This window comes from Physeter macrocephalus, chromosome 16, assembly GCF_002837175.3.
Source record: "Physeter macrocephalus isolate SW-GA chromosome 16, ASM283717v5, whole genome shotgun sequence".
NCBI classification, from domain to species: domain Eukaryota; kingdom Metazoa; phylum Chordata; class Mammalia; order Artiodactyla; family Physeteridae; genus Physeter; species Physeter macrocephalus.
The window spans coordinates 33,538,657-33,555,497 of NC_041229.1; the positions used below are offsets into that span (position 1 = coordinate 33,538,657).

Here is a 16,841-nt window from a genome sequence, read left to right on the forward strand (position 1 = left end):
GTCTCGTTTGCGGAACGAGACTCTTAAAAGTGGTATGCTTCTTATTGATCCATTGTACTATGAATAAAGCCTACTTGTCATATGTTTATTTTTGTCATATCGATATGGTTTGAGCTAGTGGAGTATCAAAACTTGTCCACTAGATAAAGGAATTTAGAATGTTAAGATGTTTTCATATATAATTTTTAGAATGATTTGATACTAAATTGGTAATTTAGGTACCAAGCATTGGTAAAATGCATGCCATTAGTATTTTATACATTTTAAAATTTTATATTTTTCATTTCGGCAACTCTGAAAATTTGAATGTGTCATGATCAAGTATGACTTACTAATACAATACACCTTCCTTTACACCCTTCTCTCCCTAAATTTAATAGCCAAGTATCCTACCTCAAACCCTGGACATCATCATTGACCTCCCTCAAACCTAAAAATCTCTCAAGTACAATTCTTTTTATTTTTTTTAATTTTCAAAAAATTTATTTATTTTTGGCTGCATTGGATCTTCGTTGCTGCGCACAGTCTTTCTCTAGTTGCAGCTCATGGGCTTCTCATTGCGGTGGCTTCTATTGTTGTGGAGCATGGGCTCTAGGCGCATGGGCTTCAGTAGTTGCAGCATGCAGGCTCAGTAGTTGTGTGGCTCATGGGCTCTAGAGTGCAGGCCCAGTAGTTGTGGCACATGCACATAGTTGCTCCCTGGCATGTGGGATCTTCCCAGACCAGGGATTGAACTGGTGTCCCCTGCATTGACAGGTGGATTCTTAACCACTGCGCCACCAGGGACGCCCCTACAATTCTTTTTCTCTATTTTATCTTCCTGAGGGAGATACTGATTCCTTATATCCTCTTTATGAATGTTAACGGCCAACCAATTTCTGATCCCTCAATCAACTTCCAGTGGAAGAGGTTATTCTATGAAACTCCAGGGAGATTCATCCAAAATAAAGCTGTTGGATGAGTCTAAAATAATCCAAGTAAAAAGCTCAGTCATTTTGGAGTCATGCTCTTCATGACTTGTACTCTATGCTAATATTCCTAATCACTGAGATACTTGAATGCATCCAGAAAAAGAGTTGCTATGATAAAAATGGAAATTACTCTTAGCAACTGAAAAGTGGTATGGTAAGTTAAGAGGAACATTAGTTTTAGAATCAGAAGACCTAGTTCTGCCTCTATAGCATGTTAGCTGTGAGGCCTGGTGCAGGTATGCAGTTTTTCTGGTGAGGCAGATTAAGTGGTCCTAAGACAGCTCTGGAAAAGTTAGAAATATGATGCCTGTTAACTGTGACTCCAAATATGAATAATAAATTGGTCTGGTGTCCCTAGAAATAGATAACACTTCTGAGTGCAAAAGTAAATAAGTAAATAAAACACTCCCTTCCATACTTGGCACTATGGAAGAATGCTGAAAATATAAAGAGCATCTAATGATGAAGCATCAGATAATTAGTCTGGCCAGCATGCCTACATGTCTTGGCATGTCTAACATTTCCCTGTAGAGTCTCATTTTCCTATCTACAAATTGATAACAGTCTATGTGATCTTTAAGGTTCTTTCAGCACCCATTTCCTTTGGGTACCATCTGAAATGAGGATGCATCCTTGGTTTCAACAATACTGAAGCAACCAAGAGCTCACAAGGGTAATTTTCTTGAATCCATAACGTACTACCTTCCTATGATATCTAAACATTTATTGATTCCTAGACCCAGTGACTAACTCCTCTCCCCAGATCTTCCGTCAATCTAATAATTAAGTAATTTGATTTTGGTTTGATAGACAAATACCACACAACTCCAATTAATTTTTAATTCCTACAGCCCTTAGTGACTGGCAGTTCCAAATAAACAGTATTAATAAATCATCAGTCTGTAACTAAAGAGCTGGTTCTTTGAGGAACCTTTGCCAGTTGCAGACTGTGGGAAGTCTCAGGGGAATGTTTGTCATTCTCACAGTTACGATGGGCCATAAGAGCAGCCATATGAGACAGCTTGGCTAAGGACCAAGGAAAATGAAATGTAAACTACAGCAAAAATGAATTTATGAATTGATAACTCGTGCTTTGTTATTTGCAATAAACATATAAAAAGAGAAAAAAATTACTCGATGTCCTGGTTCCCTAATAGGCGTTTGATGGAGTGTAACAAAAGATGATTTGTAAATATTATCTGAAAGAGAGATAAGCAGGAACTAAAAAGGGCAGGAAATTGAATGTGCTCTTCCCTCCCACCTCACCACCAGGTTTCAGATGAGTCTGGAAAGTCATTCACATAATTATTACAGTAACTGGTTCAAGGCCTTTTGAGCACTGCTGATCTGATTCTGTGTTAATGGCTGCAAAAGCAAGATAAGGAACAGGTAAAGTAAAGGAAAAAAATCGCCTGTAAGATTGTCATAGTAGATAAACTGATGTTGTTTTATAGCATATGGCTTTTTTTTAATTACAGAACAACCCCAAGTTTGCCCCTGTGTAAGGGGTCATTTAAGCATCAGTGACCAAATTTTACTTCTTTGTTGTTGGTGGCCGTGTGACATATTTAGTGATCTTTGTGGGGTCTGCAAAAGGTCATATGGTGAAATGAAACCTGCCAGAAAACTGTAGCTAATATAAAGTGGTCTGAATTTTCAGGGCCAAGACATGTGAAAAGCATCTGGAGACTTCTGTCTGACCAAACCAAGGCAATAATATACATCCTGTTACAAATAATTGACCATATTTCTCATATCTGAATTCAATTCAGTAAACATATTCAACACCTGCTGCATATAAGAATACTCTAGGGATCCAAAAATTTAGCATAGTAGACAGATACACACAGATGGCTCAATGGGGCAGGATAAATAGTGAAATATGGGTGCTCATATGGTTCCAAAGGAAAGATATTGAATCTCGAGTAAAACAGGTGGGAATTAATAGAGAAGTGGCATTTGACTTAAACCTAAACCCTGACGACTGAACAAAGATTGTGAGGGCAGGGTATTTTAGACTGAAGTATCCGAGTTGCAGGACCACATAGGCAGGAAAGCATGTGGGCATAAGATGCAGGAAAGCATGTGGGCATAAGATACAGGAAGGGGTGTCCATTGTTGGTTAAAAGATGAGTTTGCAAATGTAAAGTGGAACTTGTGCTGGTTATTAAATTACCATCTCTCAGCTTCACTCTTACTCTACTTTGTGATACAAGGGCTAGGATTCTGGAAACCACATTTCTGCACTGCCAAGAGGGGGGGCACTGGAGAGAGGCTGCAAGGAGACAAGAGCGAGAAGGGACATACTCCTTGTTGCTCACTGTCTTCTTGAGATTCCTGTGAATGGCATCTCAGCAGGGCATTCTTCCCAAAGCAGCAAAGGAACTAATTTGAGTTTTTTCCAACACTTGTAGCTCGAGCTGCATCACACCACCGCCTCGGAAAACAGCATCAGCCAGCTGGCTGGTGCTCACTCCTCAGAGGTCTGAGTCCCAGAGGAGTGCCTCCAAACTTCTAAGTTTTAATGATTCCAACTCTTCCTTTTTTTCCCCTCTGCCCAAGAGATGGTAGCTACTTCTTGCACTTACTAACTCTCCATATTTTAAAGTTCTTGTTTTGCTCTGTGTGACCTTGCTAACAACGTCTATAGACTATTCTTAAACACCGAGTACCACTGGTTGAAAATATCACCAACTTTCTGGTTTTTCTTTTTTACTGCATTTCTTTTTTAAAAAATGTTTTATTTTATATTGGAGTTTAGTTGATTTACATTTTTGTGTTAGTTTCAGGTGTACAGCAAAGTTATTCAGTTATACATATACATATATCTATTCTTTATCAGATTCTTTTCCCATATAAGTTATTACAGAATATTGAGTAGAGTTTCCTGCGCTATACAGTAGGTCCTTGTTGATTATCTATTTTATTTATAGTAGTGTATATATGTTAATCCCAAACTCCTAATTTATCCCTCCCCCCAACTTTCCCCTTTAGTAACTATAAGTTTATTTTCTAAGTCTGTGGGTCTGTTTCTGTTTTGTAAATAAGTTCATTTGTATCACTTTTTTAGATGCCACATATAACTGATATCATAGGGTATTTGTCTTTCTCTGTCTGACTTACTTCACTTAGTATGATAATCTCTAGGCATACCACATTCAGAGAGAACCACTGAAATGAAATATTTATTAGGGTCCTAAGACATTCCTTACTTGCATTGTCCTTTGACCTCTTACCTCTCATTTCCTTTCAAGAATTTTGTGTCCCGTGTTTAAAAGCCAACCTAAGAAATATCAAAGACACCCTTTCTTCTCAAACTAAAGTCACTGAGCTGAATGCGGAGTAAAAAAAGGCAACACTCTTCCTTTCTATTTCCTGCACATATCACCAACCACTTTAAAACGTTGCTGTAATAATGTAGTTGCAAAAAGGCAGCTAATTAAGTCTGCCTGACTCTAGCCTTCTACTCTTAATATTCAGCCCCAGTGGGTGGATTAGTGGCCAGCAAAAGAGAATGTTTAAAATGTTCATTTCCAACCCGACCCAGACCATTTCTCTCCTTTCAGAAAACATTACATCTAAATTATTAGAAGACAAATGGATCTTACTATATTATTACAGCAGTGTGGGGAGAAAAGCTTCTACTACCTCTGCGGATAAGCCATTTTCCCTCTAACAACTTTTTTCGAGAACTTCTACATTATACCCAATCTAATTCCACTAGTTTAATCCCATAATGTTGGAATTTCACCCTCTTCCCACTTTGTTGAAACTGGAGAACAGCTTGTGGGTGATCTCTTGATAATAACATTTTATATGTCTAAAACAGCCTTTTCTTCCAAAGTAATTAATCCACCTCCCCTTTTTTACACTTTGCTGTATTTCCCAAGCCTTTACACACCTTTGTTTCCTGATGGATCCTCATTAAGCATTTCCCATTTTTCCGGGGAAATTATACTGTGTTGGCCAAAGAGTTCATTCAGTTTTTTCTGTAAGATGGCACTAGTAGCACTTAGTTGTCTTTACTTCATTTGAAACAATTTCATTAGATTGTATTGACAGCTGTTATATCAACATGCATTAAAAAATATATATATATAAAACTTGGTGAATTTTTGTGTAGCCATTTTAATATTGAAGATCGAAGAAAAAAGCAACATTTTAGGCATATTATGCTTCATTATTTCAAGAAAGGTAAAAACGCAACTGAAATGCGAAAAAAAAATTGTGCAGTGTATGGAGAAGGTGCTGTGACTGATTGAATGTGTCAAAAGTGGTTTGCAAAGTTTTGTGCTGGAGATTTCTCGCTGGAGGATGCTCCACGATCGGGTAGACAAGTTGAAGTTGATAGTGATCAAATCGAGACATTAATTGAGAACAATCAACATTATACCAATCAAACACTGTAAATCATTTGCACCAGCCTGTTTACTTTAATTGCTTTGATGCTTGTGTTCCACATAAGTCAAGCAAAAAAAACTTTCTTGACAGTATTTCCACATGCGGTTTTCTATTTAAATGTAATGAAAACGCTCCTTTTTTAAAACAAATTGTGACGGGTGATGAAAAGTGGATACTGTACAATAATGCAGAATGGAAGAGATCGTGGTGCAAGTGAAATGCACCACCACCATCCACACCAAAAGCTAGTCTTCATCCAAAGAAAGTGATGTGTATATGGTGGAATTGGAAGGAAGTCTTCTGTTATGAGCTCCGTCTGGAAAACCAAATGATTAATTTAATTCCAACAAGTACTGCTCCCAATTAGATCAACTGAAAGCAGCCCTTGATGAAAAGTGTCCGGAATTAGTCAACAGAAAACCCATAATCTTCCATCAGGATAACGCGAGAGCGCATGTTTATTTGATGACCAGGCAAAAACTGTTACAGCTTGGCTAGGAAGTTCTGATTCATTCACTGTATTCACCAGACATTGCACCTTCAGATTTCCATTTATTTCGGTCTTTACAAAATTCTCTTCCAGGGAAATTTCAATTCCCTGGAAGACTGTAAAAGGCACCTGGAAGAGTTCTTTGCTCAAAAAGGTAAAAAGTTTTGGGAAGGTGGTATTATGAAATTGCCTGAAAAATGGCAGAAGGTAGTGGAACAAAAGGGTGAATATTTTGTTCAACAAAGTTCTTGGTAAAAATGAAAAATGTGTCTTTTATTTTTACTTAAAAACCGAAGGCATTTTTTGGCCAACCCTATACCTTTGCAGAATTGACCGATACTAAACATAGCATGTGACAGTCACTTTATGCATTCTTTCTGTACTCAGTGTTGTGTAATTCTATTTCCAGAGAGATTTCTCAGGGTGTACCCAGCACATTCCTGTTGTATTCTGCTGAAGTAGCTTAAAGAGAAACGATTTGATTTTTTCTAAATTCAGATTTAATTTAGAGAGATTTCTTTAGAAGAAAACTTTCAGCTTACAACTTTCCTGTTGACTTTTTGTTTAACTTCAAATTTGGCAGGTTGCTGAACTTTTGTGATATTAAGACATAGTAAAATTTGATAACCTAAAATCACTTGCCTTCTGCTATTTTCCTTTAAGAATACAGAAAAAATATCCATTCATATATTATTAAATTATCTGTGCAACTATGACTGCATTAATTTACATCCTCTAAGTTACAAGAACTGAATGCCTTTAGGGACAGATTATATATAGAGGTAAATGTACTATTCAAAAGGAGTAAAAACAACAAACAAACATTTTGTGAGCAATGGAAGTATATTTTAACATGTGAAAATAAAGGCTATTATTTATTATTTATTATCTGTTAATAAAGAGTTGATTGGATTAAGTAGACATAGTATTCTCTGAGTTCATTTATTCCTTCAACAAATATTTTCTGAGTGCTCTGTGCCAAGCACTGTGGTAGGCACTAGGAACATACAAGTGAAGAATGCAGTCATGACTCCTGCCCTCATGGAGCTTAACACTTAATGATGGTGACTTGCTGGTTATTCTGTTTGCCTCCCTTGCCTGTCACCCTCCTCTTCCCCCAGACTCTCTGCCTGCTTTTCTATACTGCCAACTGCATCCTCTGGGCTTGCAAGCTGGCTTCTGGTTGCCTTTAACCATGAGAGCCACCAGAGGTGCTCAGAAGGCATGGGGAAAAAGTAGGATATGAATTTCAATTTATGCCTTTACTAAACTCTTTTGAGCCATCAGAGTCTTTCCAGCTGGATTCCTGACTGATACGGTGAAGATATATATATATAATTTTATATAGAGAAACACATATGTAAATATTTTAGAACTGTATTAAGTGTTATGAAGAAACAAATACAAGTATTGAGATACAGTGTAATGGGTGTGAATTAAACAAAGTATTACAGATGAACTCTTAAGAGGGTGATATTTAAGTTGAGGCCAGAGAATAAGTGGGAGCCAGCATAGAAAGAACAGGAAAGATGGTCCTGATGGAGGAATTAGCAAGTGCAAGTCCCATAAGATAGAAAAGAGCTTGATGTACTCTATGCCAGAATTTGGTTATAATATTCTATGAGGAACATTCAGTTAAACCATTCCATGTGGACAGACTGAGGGGACAAATCAGCTTGAGTGGCAAGGTGTGGATCAATATCTAGTGACAGATACTGAAGATTTTGGACAGACAAATGTCTGCCAGAGAACCATGTACTTGTTAAAGAGGGAAGCAGCTCAGGTGAGCTGTGGGAATGAAGCAGATGCTCAGGTATTAATTTGAAATTGCTGTGATCATGTTGGGATGCAGTGATGATCTACTCCACATGATAATGTGCTGTAAAGAAATTAGCACATGTAAAGATGTTATTTCTTTGATCTTATTTACTTTCATCAGAGTGGTAAGTCAGTCTTTAGGTAGAGATTAATCTCTTCTTAACATGATTTTTTTTTTCATAATTGTGACACTTCACATAAAGAATATCAAATGGGCAGCAGAGACCTTCTTGACAAGCTGTGTGTTTTGTTCATCTTCCTATTTATTTATTTATTTTCATGAGGGGAGATGGAGTAGCAAAGAAGGAGTGGAGAAGTTGAAGAAAATAAAGTATTAAAAGAACTTAATTTGACAGTTGGATCCTGCCTAGAATGAAAGGGACTTTAAGGATCAATTTACTAAGCATATTTCAAGACTTCCAAAAGCAAACACATCAAACTTATTAAATAAGCCTGTCTGGGGAAATTTCCCATATTGCTTTTTCTCTATGAATCTAGTTCTCTAATTTATTTTACAGTATGCCCTCCTTTTGTTTGCGGCTTTAGTGCAAATTCTGGCATTTAAGAATTATTTAATGGTAGGATATACTAAAACTTTTGACATCAAGCCAAATAATTATTTTTGTATTTTTCAGAATTGATCAGTTCACTTGGGACATTTTCAGGCATACTTGGTACCACAACATGGACAAATGGTGAAAAACATTACTTTTAAGGTATTATTTAATCTCGTGCATTTAACTAATATATATGAGTTTGGAAATCTTCCTCAGATATCTGCCAAAATAACTCCTGGATGAATTTTAAATTATTGAAATATGTTTCTACTTATGGGCATCTTTTGCTGGACCATTCAACACTTTTATTTATTTATGTATTTATTTATTTATTTTTGCGGTACGCGTGCCTCTCACTGTTGTGGCCTCTCCCGTTGCGGAGCACAGGCTCCGAACGCGCAGGCTCAGCGGCCATGGCTCACAGGCCCAGCCGCTCCGTGGCGTGTGGGATCCTCCCGGACTGGGGCACGAACCCGCGTCCCCTGCATCGGCAGGTGGACTCTCAACCACTGCGCCACCAGGGAAACCCCATTCAACACTTAATAGACCATACAACAATTTATTTTGTTTTTAGTTTATTATGATCTTGCTCCTACTCAAGTTTAAACAGAATTGCACATATATTATTTCAATCAGTCCTAATATTAGAAAACATGGTGATTACTATTGTCATGCCCTAAACCTCCTGTTACTAGCTGAATTTTTAATATTTACTAATATTTTTCTCACACATAGACTACACCTACTTCAAACACATTTATAGAGCATGTTATCTCCAAGTACTTTATAGTTATGCTGTGGGAGTTAGCTCACCACGACTGAGGTTGAATGATTAGTAACTCTGATAGAGATGCATTTATTCAAATTATAATTATAGAGTCTAGAAAAGACTCTGAGGTCTTATCACCCTAAAAAAAACCAAAACTACAACACTCTATTTAAAATAAACCATAATACTCTAATCAAATATAATCAAAATCTCACTCCTTTTCCTATGCCTAATATTTATACTGTAAACATCATTGACAAGTGATTATATATTGTGAGATTTAAAAACTCAGAAATAGAATCATTAATCATAGCAGGCATTAGAGTGTGATGTAAATCATCTTTCTGATTTGGGGAATGATTGCACGTTATACATATTGACAGCTGGTGCTATCATGTTATTATTTCAGGAGAGACTGAGGTAATCAATTGCATCAGTGTAACTACTTATGATTTTTATACTCTTGTCTTATTATATTTTATCAGAATCTATATCCTTTATGTAAGGAGGGGATAGCACCTTATCCCCTTTTTATTTCATTTTATTTCATCATTGATGAAGGAAATTTAAGAATGATACTGAAATTTTAAGACAAGTAAGCAAAGAGATGTAAAGCTCTTCTTTTATTTAAAGACTTTTCCTTTATGTTAAAATAGCAAAACTATACACATTATTTTTCATAGAAATAACCAGAAAGATGATAATTGGTTACTTCATCAATTCCCATTTGCCTTTCTTTTAAAAAATGAATAACCACCAAGGAGCTTCAAGGTTTCATTCAAGGAAAATAAAACCTAGCAAAATAAGTGATCCAAGAATAAGATATGTCACATCTTAATAAATAATTGTGTCTAATTATAGAAGGATATGTACTTACTTGCCAAGTGCAAAGCATTCCATCTTAACAGTTGTTCCCTTAGCAGCTGTAACTGTGAAAGGGAAATGGACCTCAATTTTCGGCTCATATTCTCCCATCACACCTGGGAAATAAAGAATAGTCTTTAAACATAAAATGAATGTCACAATTTCTCTCCAGTCCTGTAGATGTTACATTGGAAAGCACTGTGTTGTCCATATCTGTTTGAAGACTGCTAAACTTTTGATGTACTGAAATAAGAAGAACTCATAGACTGAATCATTATGATGAAATCTTAATCTTCCCTTAAGGATTGGATTGCATATATATTCAATACTATTTAAAATAATAATTATTGAAAGTGCTAATCAATACTGGTAGTTTAGCTACTGATTATGTTTCAGAGGAATTAAATAACTATGAACAAATGCTATGGTAAATAATGGTGTTGATTTTTTTTTTTAAACAAGTAAAGGTCTTGGAACTTTGTCATTTTCAGATAAATGAATGCTTATATGTTAAGTCAACACATATTTATTGAATATCTATAATATGCATGCATTTTACTAGGCATTGTGGGAGTTACAAAGATAAATAAGCCATGGACTGTGCTCTCAAGCACTCAACAAGTGTATTCTTAAAGAAACAGCATATACTCAAGGATGGGAAAAGAGGTATATATCAAAATCACTGTAATGTAAGATAGGAAGTGATGAGTGCCCTGTCCTGAATGAAGTATCTCTAAAGTATTATGTGCATTTGAGGGAATTATAAGAATAGTTAGAATTTGTATAAATGAGAGAAAGGAGAAAGTAAATGGAACTGCAGGAACAAAGACAAAGAGATAAGAAACCACCAGAAATAAGAATATTAGTTTTTCTGTTTTCTTGGTATGTGAAGGGAAATCATACTAGGCAAATTTGGAAATATAAAAGGACCCCAAAAAATAGAGGGCCTTGATTATCAGAGAAAGACATTCAAATTTTAATCTGTAAGTAATTTGGAGCATTTGGAATTTTTAATAGGAGACTGGCATTTTGTTGAGATGTATATACTGGAATTGGAACAGAGACCAGTAAGTCAATTATATTATTTCAATAATGCAAATTAGAAATAATAAAAACCTAGACTTGAATTATACAGCAAAAAAAGAGAAGAGGCATTAGAATGAGAAAAAACAAGAAAGACTTGAACTTTGCACATAATAGGGGTACTGGAGATAAGGTTGTGGGCCTCATCAATAACAACAGTAAGATTTCCAGCTTGGAAGAGGGGTGGGGTGATGTAAGTGAAAGAAAAGCATGCAGCTATGGTGGGAAACTTGATTATTTCTATTTTGGGAGTATTGTCTTTGATACCTATAAGATATTTAGAATACAGTGAGAGGATGAAGCTGGAGATGAGTTCTGAACAGGTGATATATACTTAATATCATCATTCACAGGTGGCAGTTAAAGCCATGAGATTGCAGAGGGCTTTCTCCTATCAAAAAAACAATACACTATAACTGAGTCCTTCTGCTGTATGACAGAAATTAGCACAACATTGTAAATCAACTATACTTCAATTAAAAAAATCATACACTAGTGATGCCTGGTGAATTCCAGTGCTTGTGTCCTCAGGCAACCCTGGAGCTAATTTCCCCCAGAAAATAATTTTTAGCAGATCCCTATGTGTAAAGTACCACAGAGGACACAATTGTGATTGAGCACAGATGCTTCTCTGAGGACCTTGTGTGTGTGTTTTGGGGGGTGTCTCTGTATAGGGGCATATGTACACATAGAGATCTGTGTATGTGTATAGCTCTATGTGTAATTCCTTGGTGTGTGTGTGTGGGATCAGGGGGTAGAGAGGAGGAAGAAACCCAGACAGAGGAAGAAGTAAATGTCATAAGATATGAAGGCAAGATGCACTGGGCATTCAAAGGGAGAAATGGTTACCTTTGGCAAAGAAAACCCTTATGTGTTCATTTATTATTATTATTATTATTTTAATTTTTGATTTGAGATGATCCTTGAAGGAATAAAGAATGTAGACAACTTTAGATGGAAAATGTTTAAGTTCACTGAGGACAATAATATTATCTTTGCTTTTTTTTTTTCCTAGTTTTTTGCAAAGCAATCATAAAGAAAATATTACTGATGTTTTCATCAGAGATTGGGCTTGTGGACACTGGCTCTGCTCATGACTAGCCTACAGCACCTCTGACAGGTCAGTGACCTCTGTGTCTCATTTTCTAATCTGAAAACTGAGGAAATAGAAGAAAACTACCATTAATGTAATGTCCTGCTCTGTCAGGCTAACTCCCTTGATTCCTTTCAAGTCTAATGTTCACCAAGCACCAAGTTCCTGATACACAGCAAGTGAATTGAGTGGTTAGTACTACAGTATTACTCAAAACAGATGTTTAAGCACTTCTCTATCTCTTTCTCAATATTGTTTTTCTCTTCTACTTCTTTTTTCCTACATCCTTCTGCCTCACCCATATATTTTCCAACTTCCTTTATTTTTTTTTTTTAATTTTTTTTCCAGTATATCTCCTGAATGACAGTATTTGGCCTGCTAGTGTTGCCTGGCTGAGTGTATCCAATGATGAGGAGTTTATCTTTAATGCTCTCTTACTTGGAAGGACCCATATAAGGACTTCTAGGCATCCTGTTACCTTGACTGCCCACCTGAAGCAGTCCCTGAAGTCAGCTTCTGATCTCCTCATCCACTCTTAACATTGATACTGTATTATTCTTGTTCCTGTGTGCCTGTTAACCTGATGATTTAATAATACATGATTTATCATGATGCTTATTAAGCTTAAGATTATTAAATTTAATGCCTTACTTGCATAGACCCCTGTGAGTGCTGGCAGTTGTTGAGTTCTGTAGAATGTTGTAGAAAGGCAATGAAAGTCAGGCTGAATTTATAAAATATTTCTATATAATTATTCTAGTAAATTGTTTAAAGACATCTCACAAGAAAAGAACCTGAATCTCCAAACTCCAGTAATTTTTTTTTGATTATTTTTTTCCTAACCTAACTAAAAATTCCCTTTAGAATCCACTTTTATATTAATACTTTTGTATTCTTTATATTAAAGAAGGTCCAATAATTGTACAACATTTCAAGCCCTTCAAAACCTGGATCTGCCTCAAAACAATACCAAGATATTACTGATATTAGGGGCTAATAGGAGCCAGACCCATGTCTTCTCTCAAATTCCCTTCCAGATAACGTTTGTGAATTGCAAAGAAGACATTCATTTATAGCTTTAATTCTTAAAGATGATTCAAAGGAAAGGCATTCCTGGAAGGGTTTTGGAAGTAATTTTTGCCCATGTAGTGGCTTCTGGTGCTACTTAAATAATTCCTGTATATCTGAAGACACTGTTAAGCCTCACTCCAGGGCCAAAGAGGTTTGCTAATATCTGAACTGGATATTAAAAATAAAATTAAAAGGTTTAAGTACAAGGCTTCAAATTATATTACCTAATTTGAACTACGCTGTAAGAAATAACTAGTTCTTTTAAATTTTACTCTGATAGTGGTGACATAAGGACAGATTAGAAAGCTCCTTAGGTATACCTTGTTCTTTAAACACATGATTACATTCAGGGATTAAGTTTTGCTTTGTCTTTCATGGGATAATTATGTTACAGCTAAAGTTCAGTTTAGCTTATAGAGGGCAGACAGCAAGCAGAAAAACTACAATCCTGCAGCCTGTGGAATGAAAACCACATTCATAGAAAGATAGACAAAATGAAAAGGAAGAAAACTGTGTGTCAGATGAAGGAACAACATAAAACCCCAGAAAAACAACTAAATGAAGTGGAGAGAGGAAACCATCCAGAAAAAGAATTCAAAATAATGACAGTGAATATGATCCAGGACCTCAGAAAAAGAATGGAGGCAAAGATTGAGAAGATGAAATAAATGTTTAACAAAGACCTAGAAGAATTAAAGAACAAACACCTAGAAGAATTAAAGAAGAAACAAACAGAGAAGAACAATACAATAACTGAAATGAAAAATACACTAGAAGGAATCTGTAGCAGAATAACTGAGGCAGAAAAACGGATAAGTGACCTGACATTCACATAATAGGGGTCCCAGAAGGAGAGGAGAAAAGAAAGGACCTGAGAAAATATTTGAAGAGATTATAGATGAAAACTTCCCTAACATGTGAGGGGAAACAGCCACCCAAGTCCAGGAAATGCAGAGAGTCCAAGGCAGGATAAACCCAAAAAGAAACATGCTGAGACACATAGTAATCAAATTGACAAAAATTAAAGACAAAGAAAAATTATTAAAAGCAACAAGGGAAGACTGACAAATAACATACAAGGGAACTCTCATAAGGATAACAGCTGATTTCTCAGCAGAAACTCTACAAACCAGAAGGGAGTGACACAATATTTTTAAAGTGATAAAAAGGAAGAACCTACAACCAAGATTACTCTACCCAGCAAGGATCTCATTCAGATTCGATGGAGACATCAAAAGCTTTACAGACAAGCAAAAGCTAAGAGAATTCTGCACCACCAAACCAGCTCTACAACAAATGCTAAAGGAACTTCTCTAAGTGGGAAATGCAAGGGAAGAAAAGGACCTACAAAAAGAAACCCAAAACAATTAAGAAAATGGTAATAGGAACATACATATTGATAATTACCTTAAATGTGAATGGATTAAATGCTCCAACCAAAAGACACAGACTGGCTGAATGGATACAAAAACAAGACCCTTATATATGCTGTCTACAAGAGACCCACTGGAGACCTAGGGAAACATACAGACTGAAAGTGAGGGGATGGAAAAATATATAATAAAAAAGTACCTAGAGACAAATGACAAAGAAAACACAATGATCCAAAACCTATGGAATGCAACAAAAGCAGTTCTAAGAGGGAAGTTTATAGCAATAAAATCCTACCTCAAGAAACAAGTAAAATCTCAAATAAACAATCTAACCTGACAAGAAGAATATATAACAATTATAAATATACATGCACCCAACATAGGAGCACCTCAATACATAAGACAAATGCTAACAGCTATAAAAGAGGAAATAGACAGTAACACAATAATAGTGGGGGACTTTAGCACATCACTTATACCAATGGGCAGATCATCCAGACAGAAAATTAATAAGGTAACACAAGCTTTAAATGACACAATAAACCAGATAGATTTAATTGATATTTATAGGGCATTCCATCCAAAAACAACAGATTACACTTACTTCTCAAGTGCACATGGAACATTCTTCAGGATAGATCACATCTTGGGTCACAAATCAAGCCTCAGTAATTTAAGAAAATAGAAATCATATCAAGCATCTTTTCCAACCACAATGCTATGGGGTTAGAACAAGAGAGATAGGACTGAAATCAATAAAATTAGAAACGAAAAAGGAGAAGTTGCAGCAGAAACTGCAGAAATACAAAGCATCATAAGACACTAATACAAGCAACTCTATGCCAATAAAATCGGCAACCTGGAAGAAATGGACAAATTCTTAGAGAAGTATAACCTTCCAAGACTGATTTAAGAAAATAGAAATCATATCAAGCATCTTTTCCAACCACAATGCTATGGGGTTAGAAATTAATTACAGGGAAAAAATGTAAAAAACACAAACACATGGAGGCTAAACTATACGTTACTAAATAACCAAAAGATAACTGAAGAAATCAAAGAGGAAATAAAAAAGTACCTAGAGACAAATTACAAACAGGAAGAAATAGGAAATGTGTACAGACCGATCACAAGTAATTAAATTGAAACTGTGATTAAAAATCTACCAACAAACAAAAGTCTAGGACCAGATGGCTTCAGAGGTTAATTCTATCAAACATTTAGAGAAGAGCTAACACGCATCCTTCTCAAACTCTGCTTCACAGGTTAATTCTATCAAACATTTAGAGAAGAGCTAACACGTATCCTTCTCATTTTCTTCCAAAAAATTGCAGAGTAAGGAACACTCCCAAACTCATTCTATGAGGCCACCATTATCCTGATACCAAAACCAGACAAAGATACAAAAAAAGAAAATTGCCAACCACTATCACTGATGAACATAGATGCAAACATTCTGAACAAAATACTAGCAAACAGAATCCAACAACATATTAAAAGGATAATACACCACGATCAAGTGGGATTTATCTCAGAAAAGCAAGGATACATCAATATATGCAAATCAATCAATGTCATACACCATATTAACAAACTGAAGAATGAAAACCATATGATCATCTCAATAGAAGCAGAAAAAGCTTTGATAAAATTCAACACCCATTTATGATTAAAACTCTCCAGAAAATAATCATAGAGAAACCTACCTCAACATAATAAAGGCCATATACGACAAACCCACATTCAACATCATTCTCAATGGTGAAAAACTGAAAGCGTTTCCTCTAAGATCAGGAAGAAGACAAGGATGTTCACTCTCGCCACTATTATTCGACATAGTCTTGGAAGTCATAGCCATGGCAATCAGAGAAGAAAAAGAAATAATAGGAATCCAAATTGGAAAAGAAGTAAAACTGTCACTGTTTGCAGATGACATGGTACTCTACATAGAGAACCCTAAAGATGCCACCAGAAAACTACTAGAGCTAATAAATGAATCTGGTAAATTAGCAGAATACAAAATTAATGCACAGAAATCACTTGCATTCCTATACACTAACAACGAATGATCAGTATGAGAAATTAAGGAAACAATCTCACTCACCACAGAAAAAAGAATAAAATACCAAGGAATAAACCTACCTAAGGAGGTAAAAGACCTGTACTCAGAAAACTATGACACACTGATGAAAGAAATCAAAGAAGACACAAACAGATGGAGAGATATAGCACATTCTTGGATTGGAAGAATCAATATTGTGAAAATGACTGTACTACCCAAAGCAATCTACAGATTCAATGCAATCCCTATCAAATTACCAATGGCATTTTTTACAGAACAAGAACAAAAA

At 35.8% G+C, this 16,841-nt stretch overlaps 1 protein-coding gene across 1 annotated transcript in view; it reads right to left on the reverse strand.

Annotated features, from left to right (window-relative positions):
- CNTN5 (contactin 5) overlaps nucleotides 1–16,841 on the reverse strand; it is a 1,454,884-nt gene that overhangs the window by 370,894 nt on the left and 1,067,149 nt on the right. Inside the window, exon 9 of the mRNA XM_055091393.1 lies at nucleotides 9,884–9,986. Within this exon, the coding sequence (XP_054947368.1) occupies nucleotides 9,884–9,986 (103 nt within the window). The remainder of the gene's footprint in view (nucleotides 1–9,883; nucleotides 9,987–16,841) is intronic.